This window comes from Neolamprologus multifasciatus, chromosome 23, assembly GCF_963576455.1.
Source record: "Neolamprologus multifasciatus chromosome 23, fNeoMul1.2, whole genome shotgun sequence".
NCBI classification, from domain to species: Eukaryota; Metazoa; Chordata; class Actinopteri; order Cichliformes; family Cichlidae; genus Neolamprologus; species Neolamprologus multifasciatus.
In genome coordinates, this window is record NC_140460.1 from 31,711,753 (window position 1) to 31,724,380 (window position 12,628).

General features: G+C 37.4%; 1 protein-coding gene and 1 long non-coding RNA gene across 4 annotated transcripts in view; one reads left to right on the plus strand and one right to left on the minus strand.

Moving 5' to 3' along the window:
• LOC146492005 (rho GTPase-activating protein 20-like) overlaps positions 1-3,700 on the minus strand; it is a 31,188-nt gene extending 27,488 nt beyond the window's left edge. The window contains exon 1 of one of the 3 annotated variants that reach the window (XM_085152419.1): positions 1,953-3,700. In XM_085152419.1, the coding sequence (XP_085008545.1) occupies positions 1,953-2,024 (72 nt within the window). In that variant the 5' untranslated portion in view covers positions 2,025-3,700. The remainder of the gene's footprint in view (positions 1-1,952) is intronic. The other 2 variants (XM_085152417.1, XM_085152418.1) reach the window with 2 other exon arrangements.
• Positions 3,701-10,199: 6,499 nt separating this feature from the next.
• Positions 10,200-12,411, plus strand: LOC146492006 (uncharacterized). The gene is made up of 2 exons (XR_014872522.1): positions 10,200-11,130; positions 11,266-12,411. It is a non-coding gene; the product is annotated as an uncharacterized LOC146492006 (long non-coding RNA).
• Positions 12,412-12,628: the final 217 nt, after the last annotated feature.

Here is a 12,628-nt window from a genome sequence, read left to right on the forward strand (position 1 = left end):
CCACACATTTTTCACAATGTAATAACATTGATTTAGCTAGGTCACAGGCTGCTGAAACATTCCTTGTACTCCAGTTACAATATTACAATGTTACCTTTCAGTCCTAAAAATACACCAATGTTAGCTTCCGTGAAGAAGTGGGTTTACTATGGGAAACAGCGACTATAAAACCCCCAATTTGTCTAATATTATTGACTGTATGAAAAAAAGAAGTAGCCTAAAGAGGAAAGGCGATTATAAAAACAGTTTAAAAAATAACTGTAGTGATGAAGAACTCACTAATGTAACAGGACAATTGCTCATGCAACTTTCTGGTCTTTCCACCAGGGTTTATAGTATTTACACAAACCGTTTTCCTTATACTGACACCGTGTTTCTGCATTTTTGACTCAGCACATTCATCAAGCTGAAGCTGATGTGTAACAGTTATCACTAAACCAAGGACAGAGCGCTGGCTGTGCAGTGAAGGAAGAATTTGTACCACGACTTTTTACAGCAACTGCAGAGAAGAATCACTGGGAAACATTACTTTCAATGAATGGAACAATATGTATACCTATAATAATTAAAAGCTATTTTTATTACTGATCTAATTAATTGATAGGTTATTTTTAGTGGTGGCAGTAATACTCTGGGTATGCAGAGGTCTTGGTTCATTGAACACAACAGTCTGATATTTGATGGGTAACAGTTTAATTATTTCCACTTTTCTGTCTCCTCCTCACTTCAGTAAAGGATTAAAAATGCTTTAAATAAATGAAGTGATGTTTGATGTATTACAGGACAGTGTGCCTAAGGAAATAGCTCTGAAAAAAGCAGAACACTATATTTGGTGTGTGTATAATATCATCATTATTAACTTTTAAAAATGTGTTAATCTCGCCATCTGCGTTTTGTCTTATTTTCTGCAAGTAAACCTCCACTCATTTATCAGATAATTACCACCACAAAGAGTCACAAAGTAGTGACACTTCTGAGTCTAATTGTCAGCGGGATAGTTTTAGACCATCATGAAATACAAACAAACACAAAAACAATTGATTTGCGACACTGGCATAACAAACACAGTCAAATTCTGTCTGCACCGTATAAATCTACAATTCTTCACAGTTTCTATCTTTAAAAACTGAAACAAACAAACAGTTGATTAGCTGTGGACTGACAGCTACTGTTTCCAATACAGAAGACACTGCATTTATCATAGAAATGGTTTCGGTACACAGAGAATAGTTAATACCAGTAAAACTGAAACGCATGCTTTGACTAAACAGCCTGGGGATAATAATCGATAACAAGAAAACCCTTTAAATCTGATTAGCGTTTGAATAAATGTATGAAGTAGTTAGCCTGCAGAAAGAGTAAATGTGAAGTGTATACAAGACACCACATTTGAACACCTCTTTAACTCACACGTACTGTTTAAATGCCACAATTATCTAAACAAATACAGGAATAACTTAAAAAACTTAACTTAAAAAGTTATTTTACTCTTCTTATGACCCATGCGTTAAAAAGAAAATTAAAATCAGAAAAGGGGCAGAATATCTTGAGATGATGTAATAATGACATCACAGGCTACCAACGTTAATAATCAGTAGGTTATTAAAACAGTCTGATGACACACTTTGTTTAGATCAGTGTTTTACTGGAGCTTGAAGACACTCATTAGTTTACAACCTTGATTTATTTTTTAATCTTATAAGTTGACCTCCTGTAGAACTGCAAAACTATCACTGACAAAATTTCCCAAAAGCTGCATCGGCTGTTTGAACACCTGTTACTCTGATCTAACCTCCCAGCCGACAAACTCATTCATAATGTGAGAACGCTGTCCCTCTCCACGCGATGTAATTAGACAGAAATGAATTAGAAGGAAGCCTGTCTTTACTTTCAAAAGAGCAGAACTGTCTGCTAAGGTGAGTGAAAACATAGACTCTTACGCGCAAACGTACCCGTTTGTGTTCCTGCTGCGCGCCGCCTCGGCTGAGGCTGTCCTGTTGCTGCTGTGGAGACATGTTGTCCATCCAGCCTCCAGACGCCCTCCGGCTCACTGTCCAGCTGTCCTCGGGTGATGCAGGGGTGAAAGAAATCCCATTAATAAACTCCGACTCCGGGAGACACGAACCATTTCACCACAAGCTAAAAACTTGTTTGGGATTAGATCGCGTGAAGGAAAAACTACACGAAGGAAATTTAATATTAAAAAAAGAAATAAAGAAGGAAAAAACGTCGGGAGGAAAATAAGCTCAGGTTTCGTCTCTCTCTTTGCCATCAACGAATAGCCGTGCTCATGCGTCTCCTGTCTAGATTATCAGTTGCTTTGCCACTTCTTAAGGCGTCTTTGCGCATAGAACGGAGGCGGCGCCATAACGCTGCAAAAAATAGGTCCACCTATTTTTAACCAAACTGTTCCATTCACTCAGAGAACAGTCAGATTTACCCTAAAACAAACAATGCTAAAGGTAAGATAAGCTGTTTGCTTAGGGGATCAGCTTTTATCGAGAATTCTACAGGAATTCAGCAAGTGGGCCAATGAAGTTTCATTACTCAAGCAAACAACATTAGAAAAAAGTCCCGTTATTTTAACTACTGTCAGCTCGTTACTGTGTGCTGAATGAGATCTCTATAAATGAGTTTATGTGTTAGATTGGTCTCTTGTTAAATCAAGTGACACAATTACCTCATTATCTAATCTGAAGTTAAATCAGAGTGTAACAGTCTGAAGACCTAACGTGCATCTTTTCAAAAACATCCAAAACCCATTCAGTGACACCTTTGTAAGGCCAAAATGTCAATCTTGAGATGCCATTTTTATAATGCTAGTTGTTAAAAACATTGGTTATCAGTCATCACCTCATTTGTTGTTATGAATATGAGATAAATTTCTTTTGTTGCAATGTCCTGACAACTAAACTGATATAAAAACATGAAAACAGGAGGCTACTCAGGCACATTTGGGAGCTTTTCCATGTTGACCATTGATCCCACTTTTTGTCAGTCATATGGAAAAGAAAGTTTTCACAGAACCCTTTAATGACTTAAAATAATAATTTTCAGTATGACTTTATCAGTCTCTCACTTCATTATGGGGTCACATCAAAGGTCACATGACTATAGCTAGTTAGCTAATTTTGGTCCACTGTTGTGTACAACATTGCTTCAGTTCACTGAGGTTTGTGGACATTTGTTTATTCATAATTCTCTTAAGATCTTGCCGCAGGATTTCAATAGGGTTGAGGTCAGAACTTTGCATCATTTTAACACCTCGATTCTTTTATTTTTCAGCCATTGTGTTATAGATTTCTTCTATTTCATGACCCAATTTCATATTTGACTCTAAAATACTGTGGTTTACAGAGGAGTTCATGATTGACTCAATGACCACAAGGAGCCCAAGACCTGTGGCTGCAAAACAACCCCAAATCCTCACCCCACCTCGCTTGATTGGTATTAAGCCATTTTTGCTGATATGCTGTGTATGGTCTTCACCAATGGTCTTCACTGGGAACCCTTCCAAACAAGCCAGAAGTGTTCGGTCTTTTCCTGGTTGTATTGTGAAAAGTGAACTTTAACATGCCAAATGAAGCCCATAAAGTTTTTTTTTCTTTTTTCACTTTGTGGGTATTGCCTGTTCTGACCAAACTCAGCACCCAGGAAATCCACTCATGGAAAGATTGCCAACTGTGTTAAATCAAAGGAGCTTGCAAAGAAAAGCATCTGGACTTCTTTAAGTTACTTGAAGACGTTTCACCTCTCATCCGAGAAGCTTCTTCAGTTCTAAGTTCTAAGAACTGAAGAAGCTTCTCGGATGAGAGGTGAAACGTCTTCAAGTAACTTAAAGAAGTCCAGACGCTTTTCTTTGCAAGCTCCTTAGACTACGATGACCTGGATGACTGAGAACCTTCACAGACAAACTGTGTTAAATGTTTTCCACTTATGAATAATCTTACTGCGGAAAGTTTGGATATGGCCTCATAAACCTTCCCAGATTAATGGGCAGAAACAGTTCATCATTTCTGATGTTTTTCATCCTTCAGATGTTAAGAGGCATCTGAATGCTGCAGACCTACAAACTGCCAAAACCTCTGCGTGTTTCGAGGTGCACACACTTGATGATGATTTAATTAAGGGTGTACTAAGTTTTTCACAAGACTACAGTCTTTTCCCACATGAATCTAAATACAAGTAAATCATAAGTTAACAGTTTTTAGTGTTTTTGAATATCAATGTACATCTATAGATAGAAGATTTAAGGGGGAAAGTAAACTAAAACGTGTTTAGGACTTTAGATTAACTTATTTGCTTCCATTTCTTACAGTAATAGCTGCTCTCAACTGGATAAGAGGCAATTTTGTAATGTCTCCTTTAACAAACATAAGAAAGCTGGCTAAAATAACATTCTTAAAAATATATCTTTATCCTAACTTCCATTCAAAACTGAAAATTAGAGGTTAACACTGAGTCAATAATGCTATTGTTTTTTATTTAAAATTTTTGGGGGGTTTTTTTGCAAATGGGTTTAAACGTTCTATCCAAGTACTACTTTGTTTTCACATTTTACAATTTGTCAATAGTTACATTTTTAAAAAAAAATTTTGTCCACACTGGGGGAAAATGAGAATTTAAGTAATGTCATATTACAATTTAAGTAGAAAAACATGAAATTGAATTTGCCTGTGAGAGCGGTGACAGGCCAGCAGGTAGAAATTTATTTTAAAACCCCAGATTAGTCTATTTATGTTCCTGTTATCGAGTCTTTCATAGTAGGAAATATATGGGGATTCCTGCGTGTAACAGTGAAACAGTCACGAATAGTACCGACTGTAATCTAGGCCACAAGGTTGTAATGTAGTATATTCAGGGCTTAAAGATTATGATTTGCCTTCAATTGAATTTCACATAAACATGTAATCTTGCATTCATAATGGAGTGTATAAGACCATAATAAAGGTTATTGTGGCTAAAGTTGATTTAATCTCAGAGTGCTTGTTGGAAACAGCGCAGGGAGTTAATTCAATGTGGCACGTAGTCAAAAGGAAAAATTACTATTAGCCCAAAAATTGGTTGTCCTTCTAGAACCAGAAGTGGGCCACAAACTGGGCTAAAGAAGAACTAGGCCACAGAGGAAGACGAACAGAGACTAGGAGTATTCATTCCCCAAATTGGCCACGATCAGCCCCGTTAAAACTGGATCACTTCAATGATTACCTTCCTTCATGTTGATAATGAACAGCCTTGGGCATGGCAAAGAAAAGCAACATGCCCCTCCTTGGCGGTTCCCAACCTTTTCGCTACAAACACACTTTTTCCACCCTCAAAGCATCAACCAGCTCTGACTGTGTCAAAGATGTACTCACATTTTACTGCAAGTCTGCCAGACCTGAGCAAGACTGGGGAAAAAAGCCTTTTGGTAAACTGAAAAATGACGATCAGTAATAAACTGTATCATTTTAGGAACCATTTGTCAAATGTGATAACTAATACGTTCTGAATAGGCATTGTGTAATACATGTTGAACTAACAAGCAATCTACTATTACATGCCAGGACTGTTGTATGACAGCTAAAGATATTTCCTGTCCCTGGGATCCTCTGACACACCAAACTCTTTTCCTCCTACCTGCCAGCTCCATATTCAAAATCATTACATATATGATACCCAATAATCAATGATCTGTCGTCTGGACATTTTTGTTTTATTTAAATTTTTTTTTTTTTTTTTTTACCACATTTGAACTTTCATGTTGATCCACTACAAACATCATTTTGAAAAAGTTGGGACACTGTGTAAAATGTGAATAAAGCCAGACTGCAATGACTTGCAAATATCATAAACTTATTTTTAAATCCACAATAGACCATAAACCACCAGTCCAACCACTCATCATCCTAGTACACACATATATATAGTGTCAATTTCAAAATCCTACGCCGTTTTGTTCTCAAATAATAGCACTCACGAGGTTTTCAGAAAACATAACTTCTGAACTCCAGGCCGAGGTGACTGACATTCGAACTATTCGAATTAGCAGATGCACCTAGTATCAATTGAGCTACCAATGAAGCTCCTACGTCGCATCATTCTTGGGTTATCGCATTCACAAATTGAGGTGTCCATGCTGTCCAGTGGGGTGATGACATCACCTCCCATCAGCCTTTTAACAGTTGAGGGGTGAAAATGTATTTTGAATTTGGTGGTAGCAACACATCTCAGTAAAGTTGGGATAGAGTTATAGTTACCACTGTGTAGCATCCAGGCTGCAAATGTGTGGGAAGGTTTGCCTGCAGGTTTCTACTACAACAAATCCATTCTGTAGCAATAGGTGCAGGATCTGGTTTGGCATCATCTTACTAACATAATCAAAACCTCTAAAAAACAAAACCATCATAAGCATTTGTTGCTCTAAAACCTGTATATAAGTTTCAACACTGATGGTGTCTTTCCAGATGTGGTATATGCGACTTCTAGTAAAAATGATAGATTTTGAACTTTGACAAGCCACGTTGTATCTCTCCTGTCCAGAAGATGCAGCAACCATGTATTCCATAACAAAATTCCAAATTTTGATTCATATGAGCAGAGGACAGTTTTTTACTTTGCCACAGTCTGTTTTAAATGAGCTTTGGCCCAAAGAAGGTCAGCAGAATTTCTGGATCATGTTCAAATATGGCTTCTTTGCTTGATCTGCATTTATGGATGATACAGCAAACTCTCTTCTTCTAGAAGTGTTTCTGAGCCCATACTGTATATTCAATGACAACATCATACTCGTTTTAAACGCAGCGCTGCTCGAGGACCTGCAGATCATAGACATTCCACATTAGCTTTTGGCCTTCCGCTGTGCACTGAGATTTCTCTGAATTTTTCAATGACACTGTAGATGATGAAATATTCAACATCTTCACAATTTTACACTGACAAATATTATTCTCAGTACTATTGAATTTGTAGGGGCTTTTTTTTTCTTTTTTTTTTTTTTTTGCAGATTGCTAAACTCCTGCCCATCGTAATTAATTAGTTGCAAAAAATATATATGTATTCTTGTTCAAAAGAAATTTTTCTAAATAATTCGTTACTTTTTAAGCCTTCCTGTCTTAAAAAATTAGTTCAAAAAATTGACTAAAAGTATAAACAAAATATGAAAAATAGCGATTACAATTCTGTAACCAAAATTTCCTGTGTTGAAGAGATAATACTTAAAATTGAACTCCAGCTGGGCAGTGAGTCAACGTACCTCTTATTCTTTTATTTATTTGTTTGCCTGTCTTGTTTGGCAGTGTAGCAGTGAGAATTGTTGTCTGAAGGCCAAACAAAAAGCCCAACAGATTTTCACAAGTGGACCATTACGTCTTTTGCTATAATGGTCCACTTGATAGTCGTAGTTTATTGGAATTTTATTAGGATTTTTTCATTTTTATTTCGAGTTATTACAATCCTAACAGACAGGACTGGGGGATGGGAAAGAAGAAAGAAGGAGAAGTTGGGGAGAAAGTTAAAAGAAGAGGAAGAGAAAAAAAACAGACAAAAAACACTGAAAATCTGTTTGACTACCAGCTGAAATAAAGCAAAACAAACAACACAGTAGGGAAACCATAGCAACACCCAATATATGCATATGTAGCAGTAAAGAATAAATATTAAACGTTAAAGAGCAGCATAAAGTATTGATGATACATAACATGTTTAGAGGCAGCAGCCAATCCAGACAATGTGAACACCTGTGTGTGGGAGCGTTTTAAGTATTTAATAGTAGGTACATGGAGCCACAGGATGGAGGAGACCCAGGCCCCAGACATCCAGATAAAATACTCCCTTGTAGTTAGACACTTAATGACAAAAAGTGGCTTTAAGCCCCAGGGTAATCCTTCATGCTGTATCAAGAATAAAACAAAAAGACTATTATTAAAAACTCAGATTTTATACAGCCGAGGCCATATTGCTACTGTAACACAGAAAAAATAAAGAGTACTAAAGGATGACTGTGTAGAACCAGAAGGTGAGAAATCAGAGTCATCAACAGCACTGTGGTTTTACAAATCTTTTTATTTACAGTAAATCATTTAGTACCTGTGGGAGTAGAAATTTAAATGCATTTCTTTTACTGTAACAAGTTGACCAACTGATATGAACCACCTTTCATATCTAAAATCTTTTATAACTACACATTGCTGGCTTCACCTAAATCATAATTCAATGGAAAAATTATTAATGACATATGACTAAGACTAACAAGACTAAAAATAAGGGGTTCAGAAACAAGGAGTACTCAAAGCACAAACCTCAGCTAAGGCAGCGTTTACTTTTAAGGGAATATAATTGTAATTACTGTGTTTTCCTTGTTCTTTTTAAACATACTTTAAGAAGACTACACAACAAAGTGCAGCCTTTTGCTATTTTCTCTGTTGAAACCCATTTACATATACTTCCCATCATCATGCATATTTATTTTTTGTTTTAAGCAAAATTCATTTAGTAATAAATATCAGTGAAAAACGTTTGTGATAACATATTTAAAACAAAACATTTTACATTTTCACATTCTTGTGTATTAAAACAGTTATAACCTGTAACTGTAATATACTTAAAGGCATAATGTAATTATCAATGATACTCCCAGGCCAACATGTTTTTGTCAGTCTGGAAACCTACTATCATTTTAAAAATCTGTATGTAACATTAGTATCACTTTGTCCTTCAGATCAATCTATTGACATTCAAAGAGAGGTCAGAGGTCAAATGTAACATGATATTTTTAAACCTTTTTCCTCCAGTTCTATATGTTGACAATAATCACAGTTTCTAAGCTATAATGTTTTTGGTCATTTTTGACCAATAAATCATGAAGTCGACGTCCAAGATCTTTGTGGAGTGTTATCAATTTACGATGTCACGGCTCTGTGTCGATTTATCAAATATAAATCTTTAAACTAAGCATACACAGACAGTTTACCTGTTGCTTGGCTGGATCACTGGAATCAGTGCAGGATCTGTAAGACATGACAAATACAGGAAATAAAGCAATTGTTTTCCAAGACTGAAAGCATGACTAAGGACAACTCTGAAACTTTAAAGTTGTAAAACATAAGTGCGAAGTGTAATGCAAACGATAGTGGGCAGAAACGATGTATTTTCACTCAGTCTGGAGTAATGTAGATGTGAAGCCAGAAAGTAAATAAATAAAGCCAAAGCTACCTAAAAAAATGATGGTTTTGGACCAACTGAGAAGTTGACTGATTTTTGTTTTCAACAAAACTTCCACTGGAATCAAACAGGAATGTGTGCATCAATATACGTGGACACGTGCTAAACTAGCAGTTATGAAGAGGATGGATGGATTGGTTGTTAAGAAGGTCCAACTCATCTTTGTTAAGAATCGAGGTGTGGTCAATTTCAGCTCAAAGGTTTGACTTAGAAAAGCAAACGGTCTTTAGCAAGTAAGAAGTCAGAGTTGCTACTGCCGCCCAGTTACTACAGGACAATTGGTTCTCATTCACACACAAGCACTGTTTGAAATACAGAGAACCAAACGGGTCAAAAAGCTAGTGCTCAGTAGCAAATTTGGTTGTCACGTCAACTGGCACTGAAAATTTGTCTTCTCAACTTGAACATTGTCTTTTAAAAGAAAAATACAAAATAAACCATTACTAGACTATGGGAAGATCTCTTATCTGGTAGCAAATATCAGAACAAAAATGTGAAATAAGTTGTGAAATCATCATCTTACTATGATAAGATATACTGAGCAAAGACTCACTCTTGATGCTCTGAGACATCAGTTGGACCAAATCCTAAACATCTCAAATCATACAATTTAGGTAAGGGCAATCAACTATACAAGTTATACAAAATAAAAACAAAAAAACACACATGCTGATGGATCAGTCGTGTGACCTGCATTTGAGCAGGTGTCCACAACACACTGGGCTGCCCTGAACGGGTCCATTATAGGGTCCAAAACCAACTAACAGAGCAGCCTTGTGTGGCGGAGGTGTGGTCTTTGGCTCTGCTACAGGGGAGTGGTGGTTATGTACAGGACAGGGGGTCGACCACCTGATCCTGTACATCAGCCGGAAGCTGACATGTTGTGGCGATACGGGAGTCCATGCTGTCCCGGAGCGTGCCTGTTACCGTGTGGGTACTGAGAGCAGATTGGAAGCAGCAGCTGCCCCATCAGCCAGGGAAGCTGATGGGGCAGCTGCATTTTTACATTTGTAAAAAATGTTTGGAATCATGTATGATTTTCGTTCCACTTCTCATGTGTACACCACTTTGTATTGGTCTTTCACGAGGAATTCCAATAAAATTGATTCATGTTTGTGGCTGTAATGTGAAAATGTGGAAAAGTTCAAGGGGGCTGAATACTTTTGCAAGCCGCTGAAAGTGATAAATAGGGATGGGCACCGGTTCTGACATAAACGGTAGTAACGAGACCGAAAAGCAGCGCACATTTCGGTGCTTTTTTTTCCTGAGCTGTGATACACTTTAGATTCTAGCCAATCATTTTTTACGTTTCAGAGGATAGTAGGCGGGCCCAGGTACGTACGTTCTTTTAGAGCAGAGCTACAGATTAAAAATGCCCAAGGTGAAGCGGTCAAAAGTCTGGCTGTACTTCACAGCAAAAGATGCAAACTCAGCAGCCTGCAACAAGTGCTTTAAGCTGATACTGTCAAAGGAAGTAACACCTCAAATCCGATGAAACACCTGGCAACGCATAGCGCTTTTTTTTAAAAGCCGAGAAATGCGCCGTATTTCATAGCTTGCTGCGAGACCTCACACCGAGCGCATCTACTGCGGGTGTGTTGCCTGTTATCGGACCCGGAGTTTGCAACATCCCCCAAAAACCCGAAGAGGAGAGTCCTGGCCCCTAGCCCTGCCAGTGTAGCAGAAATGATGAGGATGATGATGCAGCAGCAGCCGTTCTTCTCTGCGTGAGTAGCTTAATGTTGTTCGTGTGTAATTTACGTTGAGTAGGCTAACCACGTTATTACATTAATGCATGTAAGGTGAACTAGCAAACATCATCATAGCTACATGCGGCTGTCTTCTTATTTGATGGCAGATACTCCCTTCACCCTGGCCAAAAAGGCTAAAATGACCAAAGAAAAAGTGGAAAACAGTTAAACATGAGAGGTTTTTGGACAACGTTTGTGTTTTTTCCATTGTTTAAGCACTGCTTCCAGCCAAGAGTGATACCATATATGCCCCATAGCTGCAGAAAAGGCTAACATTGTTATCTTTTTACAAAAAAACAGCTGAACATGAGAGGTTTTTTGACAAAGTTTGTGTTCTCCATTCTTTAAGCACCGGTTTGAGCATCGTTTAAGCACCGGCAACTATTTATTTATTACTTTAAAAAAAAAAAAATTCATTATTTTGTTTCTTTTTGCTCCGTGACCGTGTGTACATAAGTTTGTTCCACCTCATGTTAACATGTGATGGGAATGACAATAAAGCTCTTGAAGTGTGGTGAGACAGAATCACTGTGAGACTTAAATCCTTCTTGCTGACAGAAACCTCATTCGTGGCTTATATCACACCCAAGATGGTTAGGTAAAGGAGGTGAGCTGAGATGCGTCGTTGATCTACAACAGCCTCTTATGAAAAGACAGATTAAAAGTGGAGAAAAATTAAGACTGTTCAGTGGTGATCTTGTTAAACTTATTTTTTGTAAAGATCCTTTTTAAATCGCCCTTCAGAAAATCCAAGTGCTTAATTATGTTTTAGCCTTACCCCATTTCTGAGTCTTTCCTTTTCCCTTTAAGAATAAAGTGTTAATGACTTGCACCATCTTGTGCTCACAAGTGGTGTTACATGAGTGTGACGCTCATGTAACACCACCCTAACTTCAGTGGATATCTGTCAACACAGTAGAAATGCATTGTGGACATGAAGTAGCATTTGGTAATGCTAAAGGTGTACGATTAACTGATCTCAGGTTTAGCTTTATTACATTAAAAGGTTGTCAAATCTCCAACATGAGATCATCAAATTAATTCTGTTGCTTCCCACAAAAAAGAAAAGAAAAAAAGACTTGACAATCATGCTTTCAATTATGATTGCAAACCGAGAATGGTAAGGGCACACACATAAATGGATTAAGTCCACAGTTTTACACCCCAAAGTGACTTCATAATAATATGCACACTGTTAAATATATTCACATAGCCTGCACCAGTGAGCAAGGCAGATATGTTTATGTAGTAAGTAATGACAGTCTTGATGATTTACTAAACTGAACCACTTATACATACAGACACTAAACTATGAAAAGCACACAAGTCATTTATGTATGATTTAGAATACAAACATGAAGAGAGGAAAAAGTTATTTACCTGCTGTAATCTATTCTTTAGCATCGGTCACATTTCCCAGATCCACTGACACAGAAACAGGAACATCTTTTGTTTTTTTTAACAAAGTGAAGCACGTAATTATGTACAGAATTGCAACACACACCCCTTTCAAATGCACACAAAGACACACAAAAAGCAATCTAAAGAGAAGGGTCTCACCCACACCAAAACAGCAAACAGGTGACAACAGTACACACACACAGGTGACAACAGTACACACACACACACACACACTCTCTCTCTTATATACACACACACATACAGAGTGGGGCTTA